Below are 23,826 nucleotides of genomic sequence, written 5' to 3' on the forward strand. Positions count from 1 at the left end.
GCATAGAAGTTGAAACTTCTATTTCAAGTCACTTGTAACCTATTCAGTAATAGTGCTGTCACACTGCCAGGTGTCCAGCAGCACAGTTACTTTGCTTGATCTATCAGATATCTACACTCCTGCATGATTTAATTGCAGCAGGCTGTGCTAATGTGGAAGGGGCAGAGGAGAAAAGGAGAAATGAATTCTTTTTGGTTCCTATGATGAATCTGGGAATGCTGTGAATGTGGGGAGCTGTGTCTCCTGGCTCCTATATCTGTTCTGTGTGCTCTTCACTATTTTGGGAGTTTTAGAATCTGTCTTCAGACCTGTGCCCCTGAAATTGCAAAAAGGTTGACAGAACTAAAAACCTACCCTTATTTTTGCTTTCAGTTCTTTCAGTTTCTTTTTATTTTCCAGTTTTTTGTTATGTCTTTCTTTCCATTTTTCCAGACGTGGAGGAAAAAGACGGTCGATAATGTCATTTTCTTCTACATTAATATAAACTGCAACATCAGGACAGAGTCCTCGTTCTGACAAATACTGGGCTTCATCTAAAGTACGAGGGAAACCATCTAGTATAAAGCCTGTGGACCTAATTGAAAAAATAGATATTTATCGTTACATAATGTAGTTTAAAGTGCACCACAGAGAAACTGCAGTGAATTTAAAAAACAAACAAACAAACAAAAACTCTCTTATAATGATAAAATTTAAAAATTACTTTCATGTATTAACTTCACAATGTAAAAGTGATAAATCACTACATATTTTAATTGTTGTACTATTGCATTTATTTCTCATGGGGTTTTAAAGTACAGAGATAAAAAGTTACTTTAAAATAACTTTAAAATAAATAAATAAATAAATGGTGTCCTCAGTATTATTTGTGTGACCCTAAAACTGTAATTCTTAGCCACTGCTCTCAAAGAGAACATGCCCCAAGCATTATTTTGGTAACATCTGTCACAGCACTTTTGTGTTTGTGGACACGGTGGATGATATACTTCCTAAGATTAATTAAAGAAACAGAGAATCTAATTACAGTTACCGGAATGGCTCTTTCTTCCACCAGTCAGGGACAATGTTATCAAGTACTTCTGGAGGCAATGCCTCTGAATCCATTAGATTTGCTTTGATTGCTTCTTCCTCATCAGTTAACTCCACTTCCTTTATATAAAGAAAATCCACAACAAATGAAAACAAACGAAACAGAAAGAAAAAAGATCTGAGACAGTTGCTGTTCTTTTTGTCTAAATAAGGCACTGGTTACAGTCTTCTTTTGACTTAATCCAACAGAAACAAAGTAAACTCCTTTGCTACATTTCATTGTACTACATTATACATAAAATTAATGCCTGGAATACTTGTGGGTTATTTTCTACATGCTTGAGGTTGGATATTTCCCTAGAGTTTGGGCAATTTCCTATCAACCTGAAGGGCACAAGCTTGGTGCTGGCTATACTAGGGGTTAGCTTTCCCATAACTGAGTATGGCATCTGCCCCTAACTGGCATTAATCAGTTCATCATTTAGAAGCACTAGATGTAAAAGTGGGCCTCAGAAACTTAGAAAATACATCATAGTTTCATTCATTGTATGAGGTAACTATTAAAATAACAACAAAGACAACAAAAATTGTAGTGCAACATTGCATAATAATTCAGCTTTACAAAGCACAGGTCCCATGGGCTACATTTACATGACTCTCCAAGGGCAGTGCCTAAGGTGGCCATGAATACAATACATTTTGATGTCTTCTCACCTTTAATTTCCATTATTGTCCAAATGGCTGCCTCATAAACAGCCTGAAGGCTGCCTGCAGATAATGCAGAGAGGTGCTTGCTCTAAAAGCTAGTCCCAAAGTGCAGCTGTTATGTGTAGTACCTAAGCCTAGCTCTGATCTGGCCTTGTGGATTGAACATCCATTAGCAGATGAAATGCATTAGGCATGTTTCTGAAGTGTATTGTTGTGTTTAGGTTCAAGATGAATTCAGTTCATGTACTCTGAAACTGTTCTATGTGAACTGAAAAGGTGGGAACAAATGTGAGATTTGCTTCTAATGCATGCTCTGGGCAGAAACTGAAATGTTAACTAAGATGTAATGTTGTCATTGTTTGACAAGGAGGTTGGATATCACAATTACCATGCACTTGAGTTGAACACCCACGATGTTACTGTTCACATGAAATAGAATTCATGAAAATTAATGAAATCATCTTACTGATAAAATATACTTTGGGGGTGGTAAAAACATACAGTTTTCATTGAAAAGTGGTAAAATCAGCAAGATGACGAGAACAGATGGAGGTTCTGTTAGAAATCCAAGTGTCCTGATAGAATTAAGTTCTTCACTAATAGAAATATCTTAGATAAACCTCTCAGAAACATATACATTATTCAACAGGCAAAAGTGGAAGTATTTTAAGCTAGTGCATGACAAGCTCAAAATTACTGCTGTATGAAACCTAAACCAAGCACAATTGTTAAATATTTAATTATACATAGGCTCAACTCAGAGGAATAGAAACTGATTTTTTTATTATTTTTTAATTTTTTTTCTTTCTTTCCAATTGCCTACAGGAAGCTTTCCACTTAGTTTTACATGTTCTCATGCTGGAAGACTACACTGCTTTACATCAAATTTATTTATTTATTTACTTTTTAAGAGCAATTTTTAACTTTTGATGTAATCAAAACAAAGATGTCAAAGAAATGTACGTAGGATTACTGAGTATGGGCATGTGACCAGATATCACAAAGATAACATTGTTCTATAAAGCAGTAGGGTTATTAATGACTAGTCACATGCTGAGCATTCGAATACCAAATCTAGCTTTTAAGATTTTGTGCAAAAATATTTTTTCAGCATATGAGATTGATATGGTTGAGGATGCATTTCTCATAGAATGGCTTCCTGACACACTGCACTAAAAAGGAATGACAAGAGGATATAAGTTGATGATCCTGGATTTGTTTATATCAGTCACAGTGTCAAAATATATACTTTTAAAGATATACTGGAAGTATAGACGTTAGAAGTCAGAAAGATATCTTTGTTACTCAGCTGCAGTATTAACTTTTCATGGAAATATTTCACAGAAGAAAATATTATTTTCTAGTTAGTTGAGATTTTTTTTCACCTGAGAACAGAATGGCCAAGTTCATAACTGAGAAATCTATCTGGTATCCTTTAACGAATGCAATACCTTTTCCGCCATACTTCTATAAAAATCTCACTTCTAAAAAGTCATCTATGTTTGTTTAAGAAGACTAGACACATGCTGCTAAATGAGTTTGTCTTTTAATGCCAGTGGCCATGAAACATTCACTTAACTTGCATCCAAAGTCACCTAGAGATAAAACTTAACATGCAGCTAGGTATTCCTCTGTCTCTTTCAGCAAATTAATTTAAGTTGTACCCTGAAATTCATTATAAAGTTCTGCTATACTTTCCTCATTGTAGGTAGTCACATCAACCTAAGTTGCTCAAGAATTTGTTAGCATGACCTGCCAGAAAATAAAGCAATAACCCTCACTAACAAAAGGATCCAAGGTGGTTCAGGAACCCTCAAAATGATGGTAGGGAGCCGCTTGCCACAAGGCCAAATCTGAATAAGAATTCTTATGTCTGATATTGATTCTAATAACGTAGCCAAAAGAACCTGAGAAAATGCTGGAAGCCACAGGTCTAATGAAGCGTGAGTATGAGTAATATTTCCTCTATTGCCTGACACAGGGTATATATTAAAAGATGGTAATATGGCATATGAGATACCTAAGAAGACAGAGCGGAAGCCACAAAGACATCTTGATAGAACTGTGTGAAGTGGGAGAAAGAGCAAAACGCATGTAAAAATGTATCACTGATGTCACTGTAGATGTGGTGTTGAAAATGCATCTGTATTTGATAAAATTATTGGGATGTGTATTCTGGGTGCAGAAAAGAGCACCCAGTGTTTTGGTAGTTCTAAGGAGAAAGTTGCCCGGTGAAAAATAAGTCATTGGCTCTCCAGACTGGTTAAAGCTGCAAGGGCTTGGCTGACACACTAAAACCACCACGATATTTGCTTGCTAAATTCCCCAGACTGAATGCTGTGTTTTATTTGCCTTGTAGTATTTTTGCTTTGAATATTATAATTGATTTTTACCTGAAGCTTCAAGGGATATACTTCAAGGATTTGAGTTAGGAGAAGTAGTGGGTCTTTGGAAAGCAGGATAATCATACAATTTGGTGGTAATCACACCCAGAGAAATGCTTAGGCAGTCCATAATCTTGGAAACCATGCCCTACAGTGTTGGCCTACAAATGGAGCTAGAAGCAGGTTTCTAAAGTGAACTGCAATTATATCAGCTGTGTTTTGGTCATGCCCGCAGATAAAGCACTTTACAGCAAGTCTAAGAAAAAAATACTAATGTAGAAGAATGTTGTTTACCAGGAGATAAAAAGCTGATGAGGAAAAAAATACTAGCAGAAGGGCATCAATGTAAAACATTGTCTTGGTGCCAAAAAAATAATAAAAAAAATTAATAATGCTGACTGAGAGCCAGCCATAAACATCAGTGCCAAGAACACTTGCCTTATTTTTGGCTGTGATGATCAAGTTGTAAACAGACTTGCCAAAATAACCTCCTCTTAGATTTAACTGATGAAAACCTGAAATTTTGTTCTGACATCCATGATTTGATCAGTACTCCATCTGTGTTGAGGCATTTGTTTCCAATATTACCTGCTCTTGTATTATTTCATCAGGAACGCTATCTTCCAGTTATCAGGGACCCCTCCCTACCCCGCTTTTCAAGGCAAGAGAAAGTGGCCTCAAATGAACCTTTGGCAGCTTCCTCAAGCACCTGAGAATGTATTCCATTCAGTCCCACTGAATTGTTTATGTTCAAATTCCATAAACAACCACTCATTTGGTCCTACTCTGCTGTGTGTAGTACCACTATGCATGCTTTCTTATTTGCACTGAGACCTAGAAGGCTACAGACTAGACTGTACTTGTAAAGACCGAAGTAAAGAAGGCATTGAGCACCTCAGCCTTTTCAATATCCTTCATAAAAAAGCCACCTGCCCCATTTGGATGCAGTCTCCTATTTTCTTTGTCTTCCTTTTGCTGCTGCTGTTCCTGTAAATATCCTTTCTACCCTTCGCTAGTTTCAACTCCCAATAATTGCTTAACTTCCTGATGGTGTGTATGCCTCCTCCATAGCCTGCTTCCCCTCCTGCGTGTTTCCTTAGATGCAGTACTAGGATGTCTTTGAAAGTCTTTGATGACTAGTAACATGAAGAAACATGACAGCTATCAGGAGAACAAAAAAATGGCTCTTAGAATGTGATGCAGAAACTTATTTCTTCCTGAAGCTTTGAGAGTTGGATAAAACCTTATTTGTATTGTCTAGAAGGTAGAGTTTCTTGTACTATGCATTTTTGAAAGATCTTTATGTTGAGTACCTATGTGTAGTGATTTCTTTACACAATAAAGGCTTTTATCATATCCATTGCTGTCTAAAGAAAAAATCATCGACATCAAAGCCTTGCATTTTTTCCCCCAGTATATTACTGCCTAATAAAAGAAATTGTTGTCTCCTGGTAAATAATTATGTAAATGATTATTGCTAAACAGAAATGTTTATTGCTTGGGGATGAGAGAGGTTTTAGAATATGTATGTATAAAAATTTACAGTAACTATTCAATCTTAAGGAAAACACCTAATTTCCCGAAAACTATTTTTCATGAATTATTTTACAAGTATCATAAGTATCCAGCTATGTGAAACATTTTTTTTAAACCACAAGCCATATTTTATCTGCCTAAGAGTTTTTTTTTTCTGTTTAGAAACTCCTCTGACAATAAGAGAACGAAAGACAACACTACAATCCAGATAATAAAACATATTAAAAACAATCATACAAAAAAAAACACAAAACCAAACCTTACTCTGGTATGAACATCGAAATATTTCTGACTTTTAACATGGGATGGTCAGACTGAACGGATGGTTAAGCATTCTATTCTTTTTGTCCCAAGACAGTGCACAGAGCACTGCTGGGGAACATTTTAAAACTCTTTGCAACTGGTGTATGTGTACCAGCCTGAACCTACTGATTATAAGCACTTGAAGAAAACCATACCTTCCCATTATTATTCTGACTTTGTGTTTTTTTTCTCTATTTGTCTTCCTTTGTCCCATTTAGTAACTCTAGTATCTTGGAAAAAAAGAAAAGACAAACCAAAACAACAACAACAAAAAACATACATAATTCTTATAAATGTTTGGGAGAATCTTTGTGGCATTCATAAGAAAACACTGTCAATATGTGTATTATTTTATTGGAAAGAACTGTTATTCCCTAATTTTATCAAGTAAATAATGTAACATGAGCACTTCTTACCTAGCAAAAATTTTATAGGTAATTGCTAGTTTGGTCTGAAAATGATTATGTAGTGTACAGACACAAAAAAGTTCAGATTGTTACCTGTTTGTTTTCTTCATTTTCAGTTTCAGTCATGGTCTGAGAGAAATCTTCCTGTCCCTGTGACAGAATTAGCATTTTATCGTCATCTTCTTCAGGTTCTTCATCAAAATCAGGCCCAATTTTCTCTTTAATTTTGGGTAAGAGCAGTTCCTGTAGATATTCTTCAAACTGAATATGGAAAATACCAAATTTGTCTGCTAGCCATCGTGCACAAGTGGTTTTACCTGCTCCATGAGTCCCCAGTAAGCACACCCTTAAGGGAGGAGCCTATAGAAAAAAAAAAATGGAATATTTTAAAATAATTTAGACTCCACAGTGCACCTCCTACTGTTTTTCAGTTCTGAAATATCATAAAAATTGCCTAAAAACCAGACAGATATTGCATTTTAATTTTTCCAGGTCTTCTGCTACCATTCCAAACAGATAACCCACTCTCTAGAAATATAAACAAATATACAGCAGATAATGACACTAAGTAAAAATGAAAACCCATTAGATAATTCTGGTAAATATGCACTTGTTTTACCCTTCTTCCAATAAAAAAAAAAAAAAAAGAAGACTTAGAAAAATAATATTTGTAATTTGTTATTTACATCAGGTGATTATTGTATGCCCTTAAAATCTTCTCTTTTCTGCTTTACCTGCATCATCAATACAATGTGTTAATTCAAATGTACACCATAAAGTTACGAAGGAAGCAACATGTTTTATTTGTTTCAGGGACTTGCATGATATACAAATAATTAATTAGAAAAAAATCAGTAATGATAAACAATTATAAATGGAAATGGAAAATAGTGATTATAATTTGTTATTATATGCTTCAAATATTGTTAAAGATTCTTACTTGTATTGGTTCATTGTGAGCCACATACTCCTCAGGGTTCTTCAAAAATTTCTCTCTGTATTCAGGATTTGAAAAATAATAAATCTTTTCTTGATATTTAGCTGCAAGTTCAGAGAGTCCTGGATAAAGGACATAATTCTCTTTCAGACTGACTGGACAAAAGTGTTTTGTATCTCCCATGTGCCTTTTCTTTTCCTTAGCTTTTTCTTCATCCTGAAAAGATTACGAATTTTTTCAAAATTTGTTTAAGTAGTTCACTCAGATTAAGCAGATCAAGTAGATTAGAACAAGTTATATCAAATGTGTCATCTGACCATTGAATGAGAATGGTGTTCTCAAAACACTTTATAAGCTGAGTGTAAGTCTATGAAAATATGTAAAGAAGTATCTATGATAATATCTTTTCCTGCAGTGTTCCTGCAACTCACTTTCTGTTGCTTCTAAATGTTAAAAAGCAAGTATACCTCTTTGGAAAATCAGTGAGAGCTGGTAGTACGAAATCTATTTATCCAATAAAATGACATTCCAAAAAAAATCTCTTTAATACTGTTCCAGTACAGTATATAGACACTTTGTACTGTTAAATTTGGGAAATGACATATCTGAATATAGGATGAAAATTAAAGAAAGCTGAAGCCAGACCTCTAATTTAATTGAAATATTATAAATAGCCGAGATGATACAGAGGATTGTACATTAGGAATTTTAAATTTTATCTTTTGATACTTGCATGATAGATCACAAAATCATTGCTGATTGACAGAAATTAAAGTTCTCATTTCCTTTTTTTTATAAAACCCCTCTATACCATTAAAAACAAACAAACAAACAAACAAAAACAACTAGCTACACTGATTCTATTAGCATGGGGTATTTATGCTTCCTGCTGGAATAAAACTACTATCAGCCAGAACACGGGAATACAATGAAACTGTTCTGGAAGCATGTGCTTACATTTATTCTTTAAGACAGCTGAAACTGGATCACACAAAACCAGGTGCAAAAACTGATTTCTATGGGATACTGCTCAAACTGATAATAAACTAAAATCAGATGATAGATGGACAAGAACAGCATGCTTACTTCTTCATCTTCATTTTCTTCTTCCGCAACTTCATTTTCTTCTTCAGCTTCCACTTCAGCAACCAGGTCTTCTGCTTCCTCATCTAAGTCTTCAGCAGATAACTCCCAACCATGATATTTAAAAGGTTCTGAAAAGGTTAATTCTCTTCTGTTTCAATATTTTTCATTTGGCTATGTTAAAATAAATTCTCTTTGTCCATAGAAGTAAGCACATATATGGAAGCAAATCATGCCAACTGTATATTCCATTTCTCCTACTCATAGAATAAAATGTTCTTCTCAAACAGATGAAATAAATATATATTAAGGTATTGATTCTTCCAAAAATTAAATTGCTACTTTTTTTTTTTTAATTGAAGTAAATTAGTGTTGTCAATGGGATCTCCTAGTATGAAAGTATTATACAAACACATGCAGATAGTGACATTAATTTGTGCAACAGTTTCTTTCATATTGTTTATTGGCAAAAATCATGAGTCAAATTTTATTTGATTATATATCTAGCATAATAGATACTTTGTTTAACTTGCACTGGAGTAACTATAGGAAAAATGTATTACTAATATTATTTATCCAGTACTCAAAATTGTTAGAGATTTTAGCTTTTGAGTGAAGAAAGTGTATTTGCCATAAAAATATTAACAGTGCAAAAATTCAGCCTTGAAACACAGTTGATGCAGGTGTGTAGATTATTTCACACACTGAAAGTCTCATTGACATAAATGAATATTGTACATTAGTGAACCTTTATTATCTGTTCATTTCTCATACAGGTATCCTGGCACAAAAACATAGAGAAAGTGACTAGGGAAATACAACATCAGAGTGTTTAGGGAACTATTTTGTATGTATTTGTATACCTGTATATGTATTTCAAATATATATATATTCCCCACTCTTCCAAGTCTGGAAAGCTGTTAGCGTGCTTTTCAGCTTACTTACATGTGCGTAAGATAGAACCGAGTTTAACTTCTCCCCCATTCATCATACAAGCTCTCCAAAATCCCTCTTGGTAAGGTAAATGTAAATCACATAAACAATATTACTTACCCTCCATAACCAGAACAATCTGATTAAGCAGACTTTCTGGAGTTTGCTCAGCAATCTCTAAAACAACAACCTGAACTTGAGATGATTGCTTAATTTCTGACTCCACTGTTTGCCAGTCATTCATGAAAAGGTTAATCTTCGTTTTAATTATTTCCATTTCTGGTATATCTAGAAAATCATCCTCTTCAAATGCAGGTAGCACAATTTCTGAAAATCAAATCATATATAGAAGGCAATGTTCCTCTAAAATATTTTGCATTTAAGTAAGTATCATCATGTTTTAAGATAATTTTTATTTTCCTCAGATATGGTGGTATAATTTCTCCCTAATGCTTTAATTTTTCTCTTCTAATTATAAATGATTATATTACTGGTTTAAGAAGATACTTTGAAAATGCCAGCTTCATTATGTTGAGGTACTATATACTGATGCATCTCCAGGAATGCAGTTTTGATTACTTAATTAAATTTGCATGTGGTTATTTAAATTAGCACACATATATATAATGGCTTTTTATGCATAGCAAAATACAGTATATATAATAATTTAAAATAATGATTTAATGATGAACAGTTTTTGACAGACAATCCCTATGGTCATACCTCACATAGAACTTGTCAATATAGGAAGAAATAAAGAATAAGAAAACTAGCACACACTGCAAATAAATTAATGTTCTAACCTGGTTCAGGTTCAGTTACTAAAGACGTAGTGGATTGCTCAGGTTGCATGCTAGGTATCTGTTCTTCAAGTGGCGTATGTTCTGTTTATGTGAATATAAGTATAATGCACATTACTAGGTGTTTTTCCTCTCCTGCACAAGATCTCAATATATGCATGTTAATAAATCAAACTTTCATTTACTTAAACAGAGGTACATAGATATATAAAGATCAACATGCCAACATTGCTGAGAAAACAGAAGATTCAGAGAAGGGAAAAAAAAAAAAAAGAGACTAAACAGAGAAGTTCACTTCAGTGTAAATATCAAGGATATGAGGGTGCTATCAAAGACTGAAATCCTAAATTGATCAATCCTAAATATGCAATATAAGAGTTATTAAACAAATTACAAATGACCTTTCTAACCATAACTAAAAAACGAGGCAAGACAGGTACACTGACATTATGATCCACCTTTTAAAAATGATCTGTACTGGAAATGTCTTGCTTCCCGAATACCTAAGGTTTAATCTCTGCAGATACACCTAACACCCTTTTGCCGTAACATGAAACAGAAACTGGGTGTTAAATAGCTTGATATTTAGATCTCTTTGTTTAGAGAACTGGAATACTTTCAATGTCACAACCAAATCTGTGACAGAATTAAGAGGGAATTAGAAGTTAAGGATCCATCTTTTCAACTGTGTATTGCTATTAACGTACAGATATTAACTCAGAGTTGATCTGTTACATATTCAGAGACAATTTGGTCATGCATGTGTAAAGAAAAAATAAAGTTTAACAGATAATGTCATAAATTATGCACTACATATGAACTCAAAATACACAATATCATGAATATCATAATGGAACTTCTTCCAATTTCAAAGAAAAAGTCTTTTCCTCCTCTTTATATTATTGACAATAACTGTAAAAACAGAAAACAAAATAATGCTTGGAACATCTCTTTGCACTTCTTCAATTTTATAAGTTGCTTCTATATTCTACTAACTCTCATTTAGTTATCTGTTGATAAATTTTATTTTTTTTTCCCCAACAAAATGGATCAGTGTGATAAAATTAGTGTGCTCACACACTGTCCCAGAAGAAACAGTTAACTCCCCCATTTGTGCTACTGAATATGGGGAGAATATGCATGTATTGAGGGCTGAAGGTTCCCACACAAATAAAGTAGTTGCATCATATTTGAAAGTCATTGTGCTATTTACAGGATTCTCAGAAACAGCTTCTCTTACACTACTGTCAAAACCCAGCAAGTAGCAGCAGCCTAGTTTTACTGTGTTCTTGGAGTATGACTTAGTGTGCTGTTGTTCCCTCTGCACCTTCTCAGCTCAGCACTTATAAGGATCTTAAGAATACTCTTAATTCTGCAGACAGAAGCATTTTAAGAAATGACTTATACTTAAACCAATGACCTACTGAACCCAAATACTGGTGCTATGAAACATTACAGATGTATGTACATAGAGTAATTTTAAGAAGTGCCAATAATGAGATGCAAAAGTGTAACCCCTTTCTCTGGAGGCCAGAAGTTATCCATAGGTATACAAGGAAAAAGACAGTGAATGTAGATACCATGTGACCAGACAATATACTCTGGGACAAGGAGTACTATAATAATAATAATACAAAACGAATAAATAAATAGAATTAAACAAAAAGTATATATCAAGGCTTCCCTCTGTGGAAACTTAAACTGAGGAACTCAAAAAAAAAATAATTTTAATGAAGCCATGTCTACATACAATAACACAGTTTAATGGGTAAAGGAAAGGAAAGACAATCTCTTAAATAAGTTGTCCAGAATTGCAATTGTTTTAAGATTGTCCAAGCCTGTCTCGTAACACTTTCTCATGGAAAGTAAACAAAAGTTAGAAATTGAAAAAAATGCATTGATTTAAATAAGAAATTCAAGGTACTATGCATGACAAACATGACAAAAACTTCATGTATGCTGCTATACCAAATCTGTCACAGCGAGCAAAATAATAAAGAGAGAGCTGCTTCCAACACCATCCATTTGCCGAAAAAGCCAGAAGTAATTAAAAACTTATTGACAGTAGGAGAACACAGCGACAGAGAAGGAGAAACTCATCAGTTTGTAGGGCTGCATTTCATATCCATGTAGACCTTGTTAGGTCCTGCAAGTCCTGGTATGAAATTCTGTCTCAGCTAGAAGGTACAGAGGTGCCTAGATAGCATCATCACTTCCCTGTCTGTAATATACCACAGCCTCCAGCAGCTGCAGCGTGTTGTTGCTACTGTTCACCTTCCTTGCCCTCCTAGCATTTTCAGCCCTGATTTTCTTCCTTCTCCTGTCATTTTTCTTTTGTATTCTGTTTAACAAGGCTGACATCACTCTCTTTAGCTCACAGACAGAAAAGAAGTTCAGAGCAATGACTGTAATGGCCTGATATTACTATAACCTTGCTGTATGCTGTGTTTGTCTCTTGCCAGAAATGAAGCTGCATGGAAGAGCTTGAACAGGGGACAGAGTGGTTTTCTACTTTGCCATAATTTTCCCCTCCTCCTTGTGTTTCTGTCCTGTTTTGAGAGCAGGAACAGACTTTGACACAAGCAACATCAGGGTTAGCCAAAAAAAAAAAAAAAAAAAAAGGTATTACTAAACCAGAAAGACATATTTAATGCTCTGTATGTTAAAAGCTTTGACCATTTTCTTAAAAATGCAGGGAATACAGTGAAAAAGTGGTTTTTGTTTTTTGCTTGGTTGATGGATTTTTATAGTTACCCCCTGACATAAAGCAGGCCAATAGTCACTATGTGAAATTACAGCAATGTAACTTACATTTTTTGTTTGCCCTAACCTGAAAACTCAAAAAAATGTGTTTCTGGTTCATGAAGAGTGAGACTGCCCTGTTATTGTTTTCTTCTTTAAGAAAATTAATTTATTTCCTCCCCAAACTGAATGCTTATTTTTCTATTGTGAATTGCTGAAGAAATACACAAATGCCACATTATATTTTCCAAAATAGAGCCTGCTCAAAAAATTTTATTACCAAGTATGATGTAGGTGGATTTTGGTGATTAGATATCAGAAATATATGGCAGGAAATAGGACTGAACATAACAGCAAGTGTGGAGATGCTGCCTAACTTTTCTCTAACATGCTACCTACTAAAGCAACATCCAGGCGTGTTAATAGCAGCTGGGATAAGGGGCTATGAACACCTGGCAGCCAGGGAACACATCTAACTAATTTTTTCTGACTTGCCTGGCTAAGCTACCTATGAAGCTATTGTATCAAAGGAAGTATCAGTGCTGTCTTCTAGAAGTCATCAAGTCTGTGCTCTGCCTCCAGTGAGTTAATTGCTGAAGAAATACAGGTAGAGACTCCCATTCTTTTGTCATCAGCCAAATTTAAAAAGATGCAAGCTTTCAGACATGTTCCTCTTTCTGACATTCCTTCATAGCTTAGTAAGGTCAGCCCCTTCCTAGTTTGCTACTCATGCCTATTTCTCTAACCCTAAATGCCATATATGAAGGCAGGCATTTTAAAGTTCTGGGAACTGCAATGCCTACATCTCCTTACGAGTCTAGGTCTTAAGGTGTAGTCCTTTAGAATTAGAGTAAATTCCTAGATACTTCCGTGTCTTAAGAATTTTCTTCTTCTTTCATTTACAGGGCTGAAGCTATTATTCACTCAATATCCCCATATACCTCTATTATATATATGATAAACAGATATTAAATATATCTGGCCATCTATGGCAATTTGCATGCAGGACCTAAGGGCCCTGCCAGCACTGACCATCTCCTGCTCCCCACCCCCTGGAGCACCCCAACCCTGCCCAGGCCCAGGGTCCCACATCACCCTGAGACCATCAGCTCTTGCCCCACTGAAGCTGCAGCAAAGCCAGGCTCCAGCTCCCCACAGCTCTGCCCTGCCTGGCCCCAGCCTCTGTCAAGCCAGGCCCACTCGTGGGCCCATGTCCTGGCCCAGCATCAGCCTGTCCCTGAGGAGGCACCTGGTGACCTGTGGCTAGGGTTGCTCTGGTGCCTCTGGTCCTCTGCCCTGGTGGCCGTTTTGTACACTGCTCTCAGTTCCTGACACGCTGTCCCTAAGGTGAACGGCAAAACTTTATTTTATTTGAGCCACTTTTCCATAACAATAGGTTAACAAAGAAGCATTTTGACGAGTATTTTTGTGATCCTTTATAGCAAAGAATAATTAATGCATTTCCTCTCCTCTTTTTACAGCTTTGAACAGCACATAATTGTTAGACTGACACCTCAGTGGCTAACCTTCCCTGCATTTGAGTAATTTTTAGTCCAAAAGCACAAATGGGCATATCATTAAGCAGAAACACTATGCAGAATTTATGTAATTTGATCTTGAATTAGAAATTAATTATTTTCTTGAAAATGTTTATAAACATTTTCTTTTTACTAAGCTAAACATTCATCTCATCGCATCAGTTATCCTCAGCAATGGCACTGCTGTCTCCTGTGATTCTAAATAGGAACATGAAACTACCTTCCCTTTTATGTACATTAAAATATGTTGTATAAACGCCACAGTTAATTATGTTTCAGTCTACAGTGATGTATTCCAAATGAGACAGACATCTAGCCAAGTAAAACCCGTATAAATCTGGGCAGCAGTAATGCATTATGTAATGATGATTCCATTAGGAACACAGATATCAAGAAAATAAGCAAAGGATACAGTAATAACTAAGTTACACTAACTGCTTTTTGCACATTATCCCTGGCACATTCACACTGTAGAAATCACATGTGCTGCCTTGTGAACCGCAGACCTATTCAAAGCAGTAATGTATGGAAGATGGTAATGTGTATTGTCTAGATCTAGCATTTGACAGAGCATCTTTCAGAGTCCTGCCCTTTAAAAACTTCTCAATTCTGAGTAGGTCATGAAATTTTGAAAATACACAGGCAGAATAATGGATTTAAATGAATCTGTGGCATCATCTGAGACAGCATATTGAATACGGTAACAAATCCACTCAATAGAGGTCTTCCCACATGAACCTTAATCTCAGGAACACTCACAATTCATGCTGTACCTTTTCTGATAGGCTACATTTATCAAATGATGATAAGCAACTTTGATGTTCCAGGTCTGATTCTCTACTCTAGATACATAATTCAGTCATATTACCTCTACCAGAGAGTTTTCTTGCTTAAGGAATCTTATTCAACAGCAGTTGTTGCATACTTAGGGAGTTTTTAATAGATTATGTGGCAAATTGAAGAAATGTTTAAAAGAGGGGAGAAGTAACAAAAGAGAAAAAAAAAAAAATTACATTCCTAGGGAAAAGGGACAACCCCAAAACCTTACAACCCAAATATTATTTTGTATTGGCTCTGGTATTTCAACATTGTTATGATAAAAAACATTGCCTCCCTGACATTCGGCTTTTCTCAAACTCGGTCTTGGGGACCCAGAATACTGGAGAATAGTTTAGTAAGGCAACTGCACCTTTGCTATTATATATGAGTTAAAACATTGTGCTTACAGAGGTGATTCACTGTGTGAAAAGATTTTTGAAGAAAGAAACATAATCAAGAAAAATATCTTGAAAAGACAGTAATGACTTAAAAATAACTGGATCTAAAAATCCAAACACATTTCCTGCAGAGTAGGTGTCAGTCAATCTAACCATGCTGTTTTTAATCGGTTTCTTTTCTTTATAACTGAGGTGATAGGAGACAATCCCCCACACCCTTAAATCTGGAGCTTTCACGTGGCATGTCTATACCACAGTCTCTCATATTCTTTTGCTCTGTGTCATTTTTGCTTTTACTGAGCGTAGTTACCATAGAGACAAACAATCCTCTAAGGCTTTCTGCCCCCACATTCTCCAAGTGAGTTACTGGGGAAGGAGAGGCTTTAATGTATTTTTACAGTGTTCTGCTGGTATTAGATATGACTTGTTCTGCCCTCAGTCCATATTCAACAACAAAAAAGATGAAAAAGTCCTTCCCTCCTCTCAAACCCTACCAAAGCTGAGACAGAGAGAACAGAAGCTATCATGGCTTCTTCGTTAAGGGTTTAACCATCAAAATAAACAGACAGGCAAAATGTGGGATAACAGCGACACTTTCATTCCTTGAAACTGATACATATTTCATTATGAACATGTTTTCATTTGTCTTTTTGAAACAGATCCTGTAGTTTGTTTAATAAAGACTTTTTATGACTTATAAATATATGCTGCCAAATAATTTTTAGCTAATTACTGTGAAATGCACTTAGTAGGCAACCTTATATTGTATGTACTGAATTATGGTGTTTGGTAAAAAAACTATTTAGTCTACAGATTAAGTTGATTCTTTCCACTGCATAAGAATTGAGGTTGCGCAAAAAGCATAAAAATGCATATTTAACATCTTGCTAAAACATTAAATGTTTTATGTTGGATTTATTTGTCTCTTGGACTTCAATATATTCTAAATCTTCTAATAATTAAAATCTAAAATGTTAATTTTAAATACTATAAAGGACCATCCTCATTAAAGACGAGTTGCCTTCAAAATATTTTTTTGAGAGAAAGCTATGATATTATTTCTTATTTATTTTCATTAGGTAATGGCTCTATGGCATGCCACATACTGTAGAATTGTGCCTTCTACCAAAAAGAAGAAAATACAACTCCATGGGAAAACATGAAACAGGACAATGGATGATTAGCAAGAATACGGGACATATTCCCATTATTTACATCCAAAGTTCAAATTCATCCATTTCTATTTTTTTCCAAGATTCCTTGCTGCAGAGAATGGATTAGTAATTTCAGATTAATGTGGATATTTATATTAATTTGAAAGTGGTCTGTAGAACTGGGATTTGTTAAGATCACATGCAGCTATTTGTGAATACCTGAGTTTGTTTCCTGATATATATATTTTAAATTCCCTCATGCTCCCTTCTCTCTCTCTCTCCTTTTTTTTTTTTTTTTTTCTTTTTCCTTTGATCACAATTCATGATAGTGACTTTCTGACTTTTTTTTTTTGTTGTTCCTTCTGATTTCCCTCACTTACCACTTCATCCTGTAAAGAGCACTAATTGGTTTCTGAAGACAGGTCAAGTTAACCTGGAATTTCAGAAAGCCTCACTTCACTTGTTATTTCTATAGATCCCTGTACACATGTATTAATTTGGTATTTAGACTGGACACAGCAGTGGAAGTAGTGGGGTTTTGTTGTTTTTCAAAATGCATAGTACCTGGAACATTATCACAGAATCACAGAATTTCTAGGTTGGAAGAGACCTCAAGATCATCGAGTCCAACCTCTACCTAATGCTAACAATCCCCACTAAACCATATCCCTAAGCTCTACATCTAAATGCCTTTTAAAGACTTCCAGGGATGGTGACTCCACCACTTCCCTGGGCAGCCTGTTCCAGTGTCCAACAACCCTTTCGGTAAAGAAGTTCTTCCTAACATCTAACCTAAAACTCCCCTGGCGCAACTTTAGCCCATTCCCCCTCGTCCTGTCACCAGGCACGTGGGAGAACAGACCAACCCCCACCTCGCTACAGTCTCCTTTAAGGTACCTATAGAGAGCGATAAGGTCGCCCCTGAGCCTCCTCTTCTCCAGGCTGAACAAGCCCAGCTCCCTCAGCCGCTCCTCGTAGGACTTGTTCTCCAGGCCCCTCACCAGCTTCGTCGCCCTTCTCTGCACCCGCTCAAGCACCTCCATGTCCTTCTTGTAGCGAGGGGCCCAAAACTGAACACAGTACTCGAGGTGCGGCCTCACCAGAGCCGAGTACAGGGGGACGATCACCTCCCTAGCCCTGCTGGTCACACTGTTTCTGATACAAGCCAGGATGCCGTTGGCCTTCTTGGCCACCTGAGCACACTGCTGGCTCATATTCAGCCGACTATCCACCATCACTCCCAGGTCCTTCTCTGCCTGGCAGCTCTCCAACCACTCATCTCCCAGCCTATAGCTCTGCCTGGGGTTATTGCGCCCCATGTGCAGGACCCGGCACTTGGCCTTGTTGAACTTCATGCAGTTGACCTCAGCCCATCGGTGCAGCCTATCCAGATCCTCCTACAGAGCCTTCCTACCTTCAAGCAGATCGACACACGCGCATAGCTTGGTGTCATCTGCAAACTTACTGAGGGTGCACTCGATGCCCTCGTCCAGATCATCGATGAAGATATTAAAGAGGACTGGCCCCAGCACCGAGCCCTGGGGAACGCTACTAGTGACTGGCCTCCAACTGGACTTGACTCCATTTACCACGACTCTTTGGGCCCGGCTATCCAGCCAGTTTCTAACCCAACAAAGCGTGCGCCAGTCCAAGTCAAGAGCAGCCAGTTTCTTGAGGAGAATGCTGTGGGAAACGGTGTCGAAAGCCTTGCTGAAGTCAAGGTAGACCACATCCACAGCCTTTCCCTCATCCACCCAGCGCGTCACTTTGTCATAGAAGGAGATCAGGTTCGTCAAGCAGGACCTGCCTTTCATAAACCCATGCTGACTGGAATTATTTTTAACAGGAATTCACTACATGCCTTTAATTGCATTTATAAATGTTAAAATAACTTGAAGTTGACTATTCCATTATAAATTTCTTTTTTCTTATTGTAAATTTTCTTATTTACAGCTCATTTAGTAAAAACTTGCAGAAAAGGATACAAACAAGTAAGAAAGAGAGATTATATATGCTACAAGGCCAACCTGTATGATTAGATTCTTCATTATGACCAGCAGAATCACCGGACTGTTCCTGAGACACTTGTTCAGTTTCAGGTGGAAGCTGCTCATCATTGTCCTCAAATTCTGTAGGCACAGAAGTAACTTTATTAATTTATGTTCGTTGGTGACTTTAGCATACCCATTGATGGTTGATTGAGGCACTAGAGAAATAAAGATATTTTTGGATCACGCTGCAAAACTTACATTTAATCACCAGCAAAAAAGGTGTTTGTTCCTTTGATGCTTAGGTATTACATACTGAACAAAACAGCCTACAATCAGCTATTTGATCTGCGCAGAAAGGCACATAGATATCTATCAGATGCTACAATACTGTGAAGCGGAGAAGAATAGTACTTAGTTCAGTGCTTTCATGTAAGAATATTTTGAATTCATTATAAGCTATGTGATCTGTGCTCAAACTATGCTCAAAAACATGACCTTGCAAAAGAACACACTCAGTGTTCTACAGATCAGCTCCTGTTGGATGGCAGTGCTTCTGACTTGAAGAAGTGTTTATGTACCTGAAGGCTGGTATAATTTTTCTGACTGTATGAGTTGGTCAATAATGAGTTGGTCACATTTTTCTACAAGCCTTGTTCTGCTTATGCCCTTAGTAGTAAAACACCATTAATATATCTAAACATATTATGACTACCCAAAACTGAAATCATATTATACAAGGATGTATTTTAAAATCTGAAGTTATGGCATTTATTTTTACATATATCTCTTTTTTGGCAAATTGAATTTCTGATTTATGCAGTATCAGGAAGATTTAAATTTCTCATAAACAAGCATCTTCTTATATAGTTAGCAGACAAAACCCCACAGCCTTTAGCATGTGTCAAAGCAAGAAAATTCTTCACTTAGTCTAATTCTTTATTTCCTTTTGATATTCACAGGAATGCAGTCCAACAAAATGAGTTTTGATGCTCTGTATTAAAGAAATCAAGAGTTCGTAATATGCACAAAGAGGAGAATGACATGCAGAAAAATATGTGCAAAATGGAAGATAATTTGTGAAGGCTGCCATTGTGCAAACCCTCACATGCATACATAACAAAATCACAGACAGTCCTTAAGGTATTGGAAATAGCTGTGGCAGAGAAGCTGAGCATGTCTGATTTTCACAGTGTGCCTGAGTACTTCAGAGATTTCATTTACAAGATTGGTGCTGTATGGGAACAAGAAAGACATACAGACTTTAAACAAAGCAAACAGAGAAGATTTTTCTTATAGATGTGCAGAAGCTGACGAGCTTTTCTCAAATCGTAGGCTTTCATTCTTTTTGCTGAGAAGAGATGCATAGTTGTACTAAACCAATATCCCTTAGCCTTTTTTTCTTCTTTGAATAAAAGGCCAAAAACTTTCAAAATTGAAGATATTTGTTATTTAACTGATAAGCTGTTCAAAACCTTTCTGCTTGAAAGTCTGGAATTCTTCTGCCTAAAAAGCTGTGATTATGGGCATTAGAATGTAATTATTGTGTCTGGCTTAAGAAGGAGACCAGAAAGTGGCTTTGAAGACCATGCAATAATGCTCAAAGACTGAACAAACCATTCCTGAGAAGATAATATCACTACAGCTTGCTTTGAAGGTTGTGGTACGAGTAATTTGCTATTCCCCTGTCTGCAGATTAATAAACTTTCTTTCTTCAATTTCTGTTTTCACTGAAAAGCTTCCACGTAGAGGTAGAAAAAACAAACAAGAAGATGGGATTGTAGTTACACACCCCACTGAGATACAGCAACTGAGGCATACACATGCATTTGTTCCTGTCCAATTTGCTCTAAGGAAGGGATAATCTCTGGCAGAAAAGCAGGGCTGACAAATAAAGGACAGAAGATAGTCTTAAACCATGACAGCTGCTTGCTTCAGTGGACAAGATCAATTCCATCCAAGACAATGCCAGATTTTATCTCAAGAGTATTGGAATGATCACCCAGATCTACCTGAAGCTGTATAACTCTTCTATATTCTCATGAAGTTATATAGCTGTCATATGGTATAAATAAATCCATACTCATGCAAAACTGCTAAAAAATACTTAAAGACAATTAAAAAAAAAACTCTTGAAAATAATTTGAGCTCGGAATAAGAAACCTGAAAAAGATATGGGGCTATAATTTGCAGCTAGACACTACAAGAGGTCCTATGTAAATTTTTTTGGCAAACCTTCTCCAGACATTTTCAGCATTGGACTTAGCTTCCTAACCTAATTAAATATTTTTGATAAATTCAGCCAAAAAATTTCCCTATGTACTTTTAATTTCATTAGGAGACATGAAAATACATTGCTCATTACTAGAATATTTTTTTCCTTTTAAACACAGATAATATTATAAATTTGAATATGTTCAGTCCTGAAGCAATTCCCATTTAATTCAACACTGAGGTAACAAAGATTGCAGTTACTGAAATGCAACTTATTTATATGACACATCAAAAGAGCATGACTGGGGCTCTGCAGTGTTTTTCTGTGTTTTTTTGTTTGTTTGTTTTGGTTTTTGAGTTCTCATTTTACTATCATAACTGCTATAAAAAAAGCACTGTGAACATATAATCAATTTATATTTTTGTAAAGACGTCACATGGCAAAAAAGCTGCAGTCAGTGTGCTGATGGCACTACATGTGAAATAAAACAGATGTCAAGCTAAGAACAGCATGACTGAAGTGTTTTTGGTGAGTCAGTGTTTGATTATTGAAACCAAATGTAGGCGTAGGAAAACACGATTTCCCTGAACAAGGACTTATCACGTGTTAATAGCACAAGTGTGTGTGTGACATTATTTCTTCTGTCATTAATAATCGTTGTTTTGATGTACTCAGATAAAAATGAGTTATATATTCAAAATTAAGATGAACTTTGTAGTTTGAGAGAAAGAATATAGTATGTCTGTAGAACACTTTATATTTAATATTTTAGAACCCACTCACTTTGGAGAAGAGCTATCTGTTTTATTTGAAAATTGAAAATTTAATTGAAAGAACAAAGCTAGAGTATTTGTCAAGGAAAGGTAAAACGTTACCTAATAAAAAATAAAAAACAAGTTACTAAATTCAGTGTATCCTATACTACCTTTATGTCTTAGTCCTTTTTATAGATAGATAAAATAAATACCACACTGGATAATGAAAGAGTGTATGAGGTATATTGACAAAAAAGAACATAAGCTTGGCCACAATATCTTTTGACAGAAACTAGTATATTATACCTGAAAGTAAGACAGAAATGGAAGTCTAACCCCTATAGCTGTGAGGGAAAAAAAGAAAAAAAAAAGAATATCAGCATGTATGTCAATTTTTAATTTCTGATCCAAGCTGTAGGGTATAATTTAGGCTGCCATTGAGCTACCTACATACCCTGTAGCAGAAGCAAATCCCCTGAAGTCCCCAACCTGGTTCTTAATGTAGAAAGAGATACTTGTGCATGGTACTTCATCCTGACAGCAGATTTAAATCAGACAGCAACAATCTTCTAAGAAAGTAGGCAGTGATTGAAGAAGGTAAAAAGGAAGGTTCAACCTTACAATTTTTTTGACCACTGAGATTCAAAAATGTTGAAACTAACCAGAATTAATTTTAAATCTTGACCCAACTGATAGAATTGTCTGAGGTGCAAAATTCCAACTGGTTTGTGACAGTTAGCCTGCCCTCAAAACCAGGACAATTATATTCTCATTTCTTTTTTTTTTTTTTTTTTTTGAATCCCGATTATTTAATCAGAACAAAGATAACCCTGACTTGGTTCCTCTCGGGGCCATTGGAAGAGGAGTCAACCAGGGAGGCTCTCCCTGCCTATGAGGGCATGAGACTCATTAAGAGATGCCAGGAAAAGCAGTTTGGGACTGCGAGAGACTCGTAATATTATGGGTGGCATTTCAGAAAAGGACCAAAGGCAAGGAGAAGAAGGGATCAAAGTGGACTGTAGAGGAACAAGTGTAGATAATAGAGGGAGAAGAGGATGAAAGGAAAATTGGGAATAAATGCTCAGACTTGTTACTGGCTGGACCTGGGGACACAGAACTGCAGCAGCCTTGCCTCTAATGGCATATAGGATTCATCAATTTGTAATATACGTTGCTACTGTATTCAGCAATCCTTAACACATGTTAACAGTGCCACTCCTGAAGTAATTTCCATTCCCCTTTAATTGTTTCAGGCTGAGCTTCTTGGAGGAAAACACATCTTCAGACAGTCTTGCAATTTTCTGATTAGCCATTGGCTAAATTCTAACAAAAATTTCTAATTTATGAGGGGGATACAGATTTTTTCATGAGTATGAAGTTTCAATACAGTTACCAACCCACTTAGAAAAGTTACTAGAGAGGAAATAAAGAGTTCTGCCCTTCAGATTTATTGAAAACCATAACTGTGCTGGCTGATTTAATAAACATCTTTATTCTGCAACATCCGTTAAGAATGCCACATAGAAATACAGGCCTGAATCAGTGAAGGAAGCAAATACAGTAATTTGAAGTCATTTTTCTAAATGTCGAATGTAAAAAGAAATTCAAAACTGTAAAATCTGCATAAACACCAAATTCCTAAATCATTTGAAACACATACATGGATAAAATAAAGGTTGAATGATACATACTTTCACCTTTCTCCTCAGCAGCTTCCTGAGACTGCTGTTCTTCTTCTAGTGTCTCTTGCATTTCTCTTCTGTGAGTAAAAGATAATTCATCTTAAAGACTTATATAAATATGAACATAGCAAATTGCAAATTATTAAATGGAAGTAAATATGTGGAAAAATACTGTTCAGAATTGAAATATAATTTGGTTCATACATGTATCATTGTATCATACTTGTATCATTGTCTCAAAATGCTGGGCTGGTAGAAGGCTAATGAAAATGCGTTCAGCAAGATAATCTTCTGCCACCACATGTATCAATCTAAATAAGATAACCCTTGAAGTTAACACATACTGGGTTATTTTATATCCATCAGGTCAAAGCTTAATGTGCTTTTTTATTAAATTTCTGTTGATTGATAAATG

General features: G+C 35.9%; 1 protein-coding gene across 1 annotated transcript in view; it reads right to left on the minus strand.

Moving 5' to 3' along the window:
- AK9 (adenylate kinase 9) overlaps nucleotides 1-23,826 on the minus strand; it is a gene marked incomplete at its 5' end in the record, with an annotated part of 64,649 nt that overhangs the window by 15,409 nt on the left and 25,414 nt on the right. The window contains 7 exons of the mRNA XM_082755922.1: nucleotides 355-574; nucleotides 1,031-1,149; nucleotides 6,461-6,727; nucleotides 7,308-7,520; nucleotides 8,391-8,518; nucleotides 9,441-9,647; nucleotides 23,421-23,488. Coding sequence (XP_082612048.1) covers nucleotides 355-574; nucleotides 1,031-1,149; nucleotides 6,461-6,727; nucleotides 7,308-7,520; nucleotides 8,391-8,518; nucleotides 9,441-9,647; nucleotides 23,421-23,488 — 1,222 coding nt within the window. The remainder of the gene's footprint in view (nucleotides 1-354; nucleotides 575-1,030; nucleotides 1,150-6,460; nucleotides 6,728-7,307; nucleotides 7,521-8,390; nucleotides 8,519-9,440; nucleotides 9,648-23,420; nucleotides 23,489-23,826) is intronic.

The sequence above is a fragment of the Aythya marila genome, assembly GCF_965140915.1.
Source record: "Aythya marila genome assembly, chromosome: 3".
Lineage (NCBI taxonomy): Eukaryota > Metazoa > Chordata > Aves > Anseriformes > Anatidae > Aythya > Aythya marila.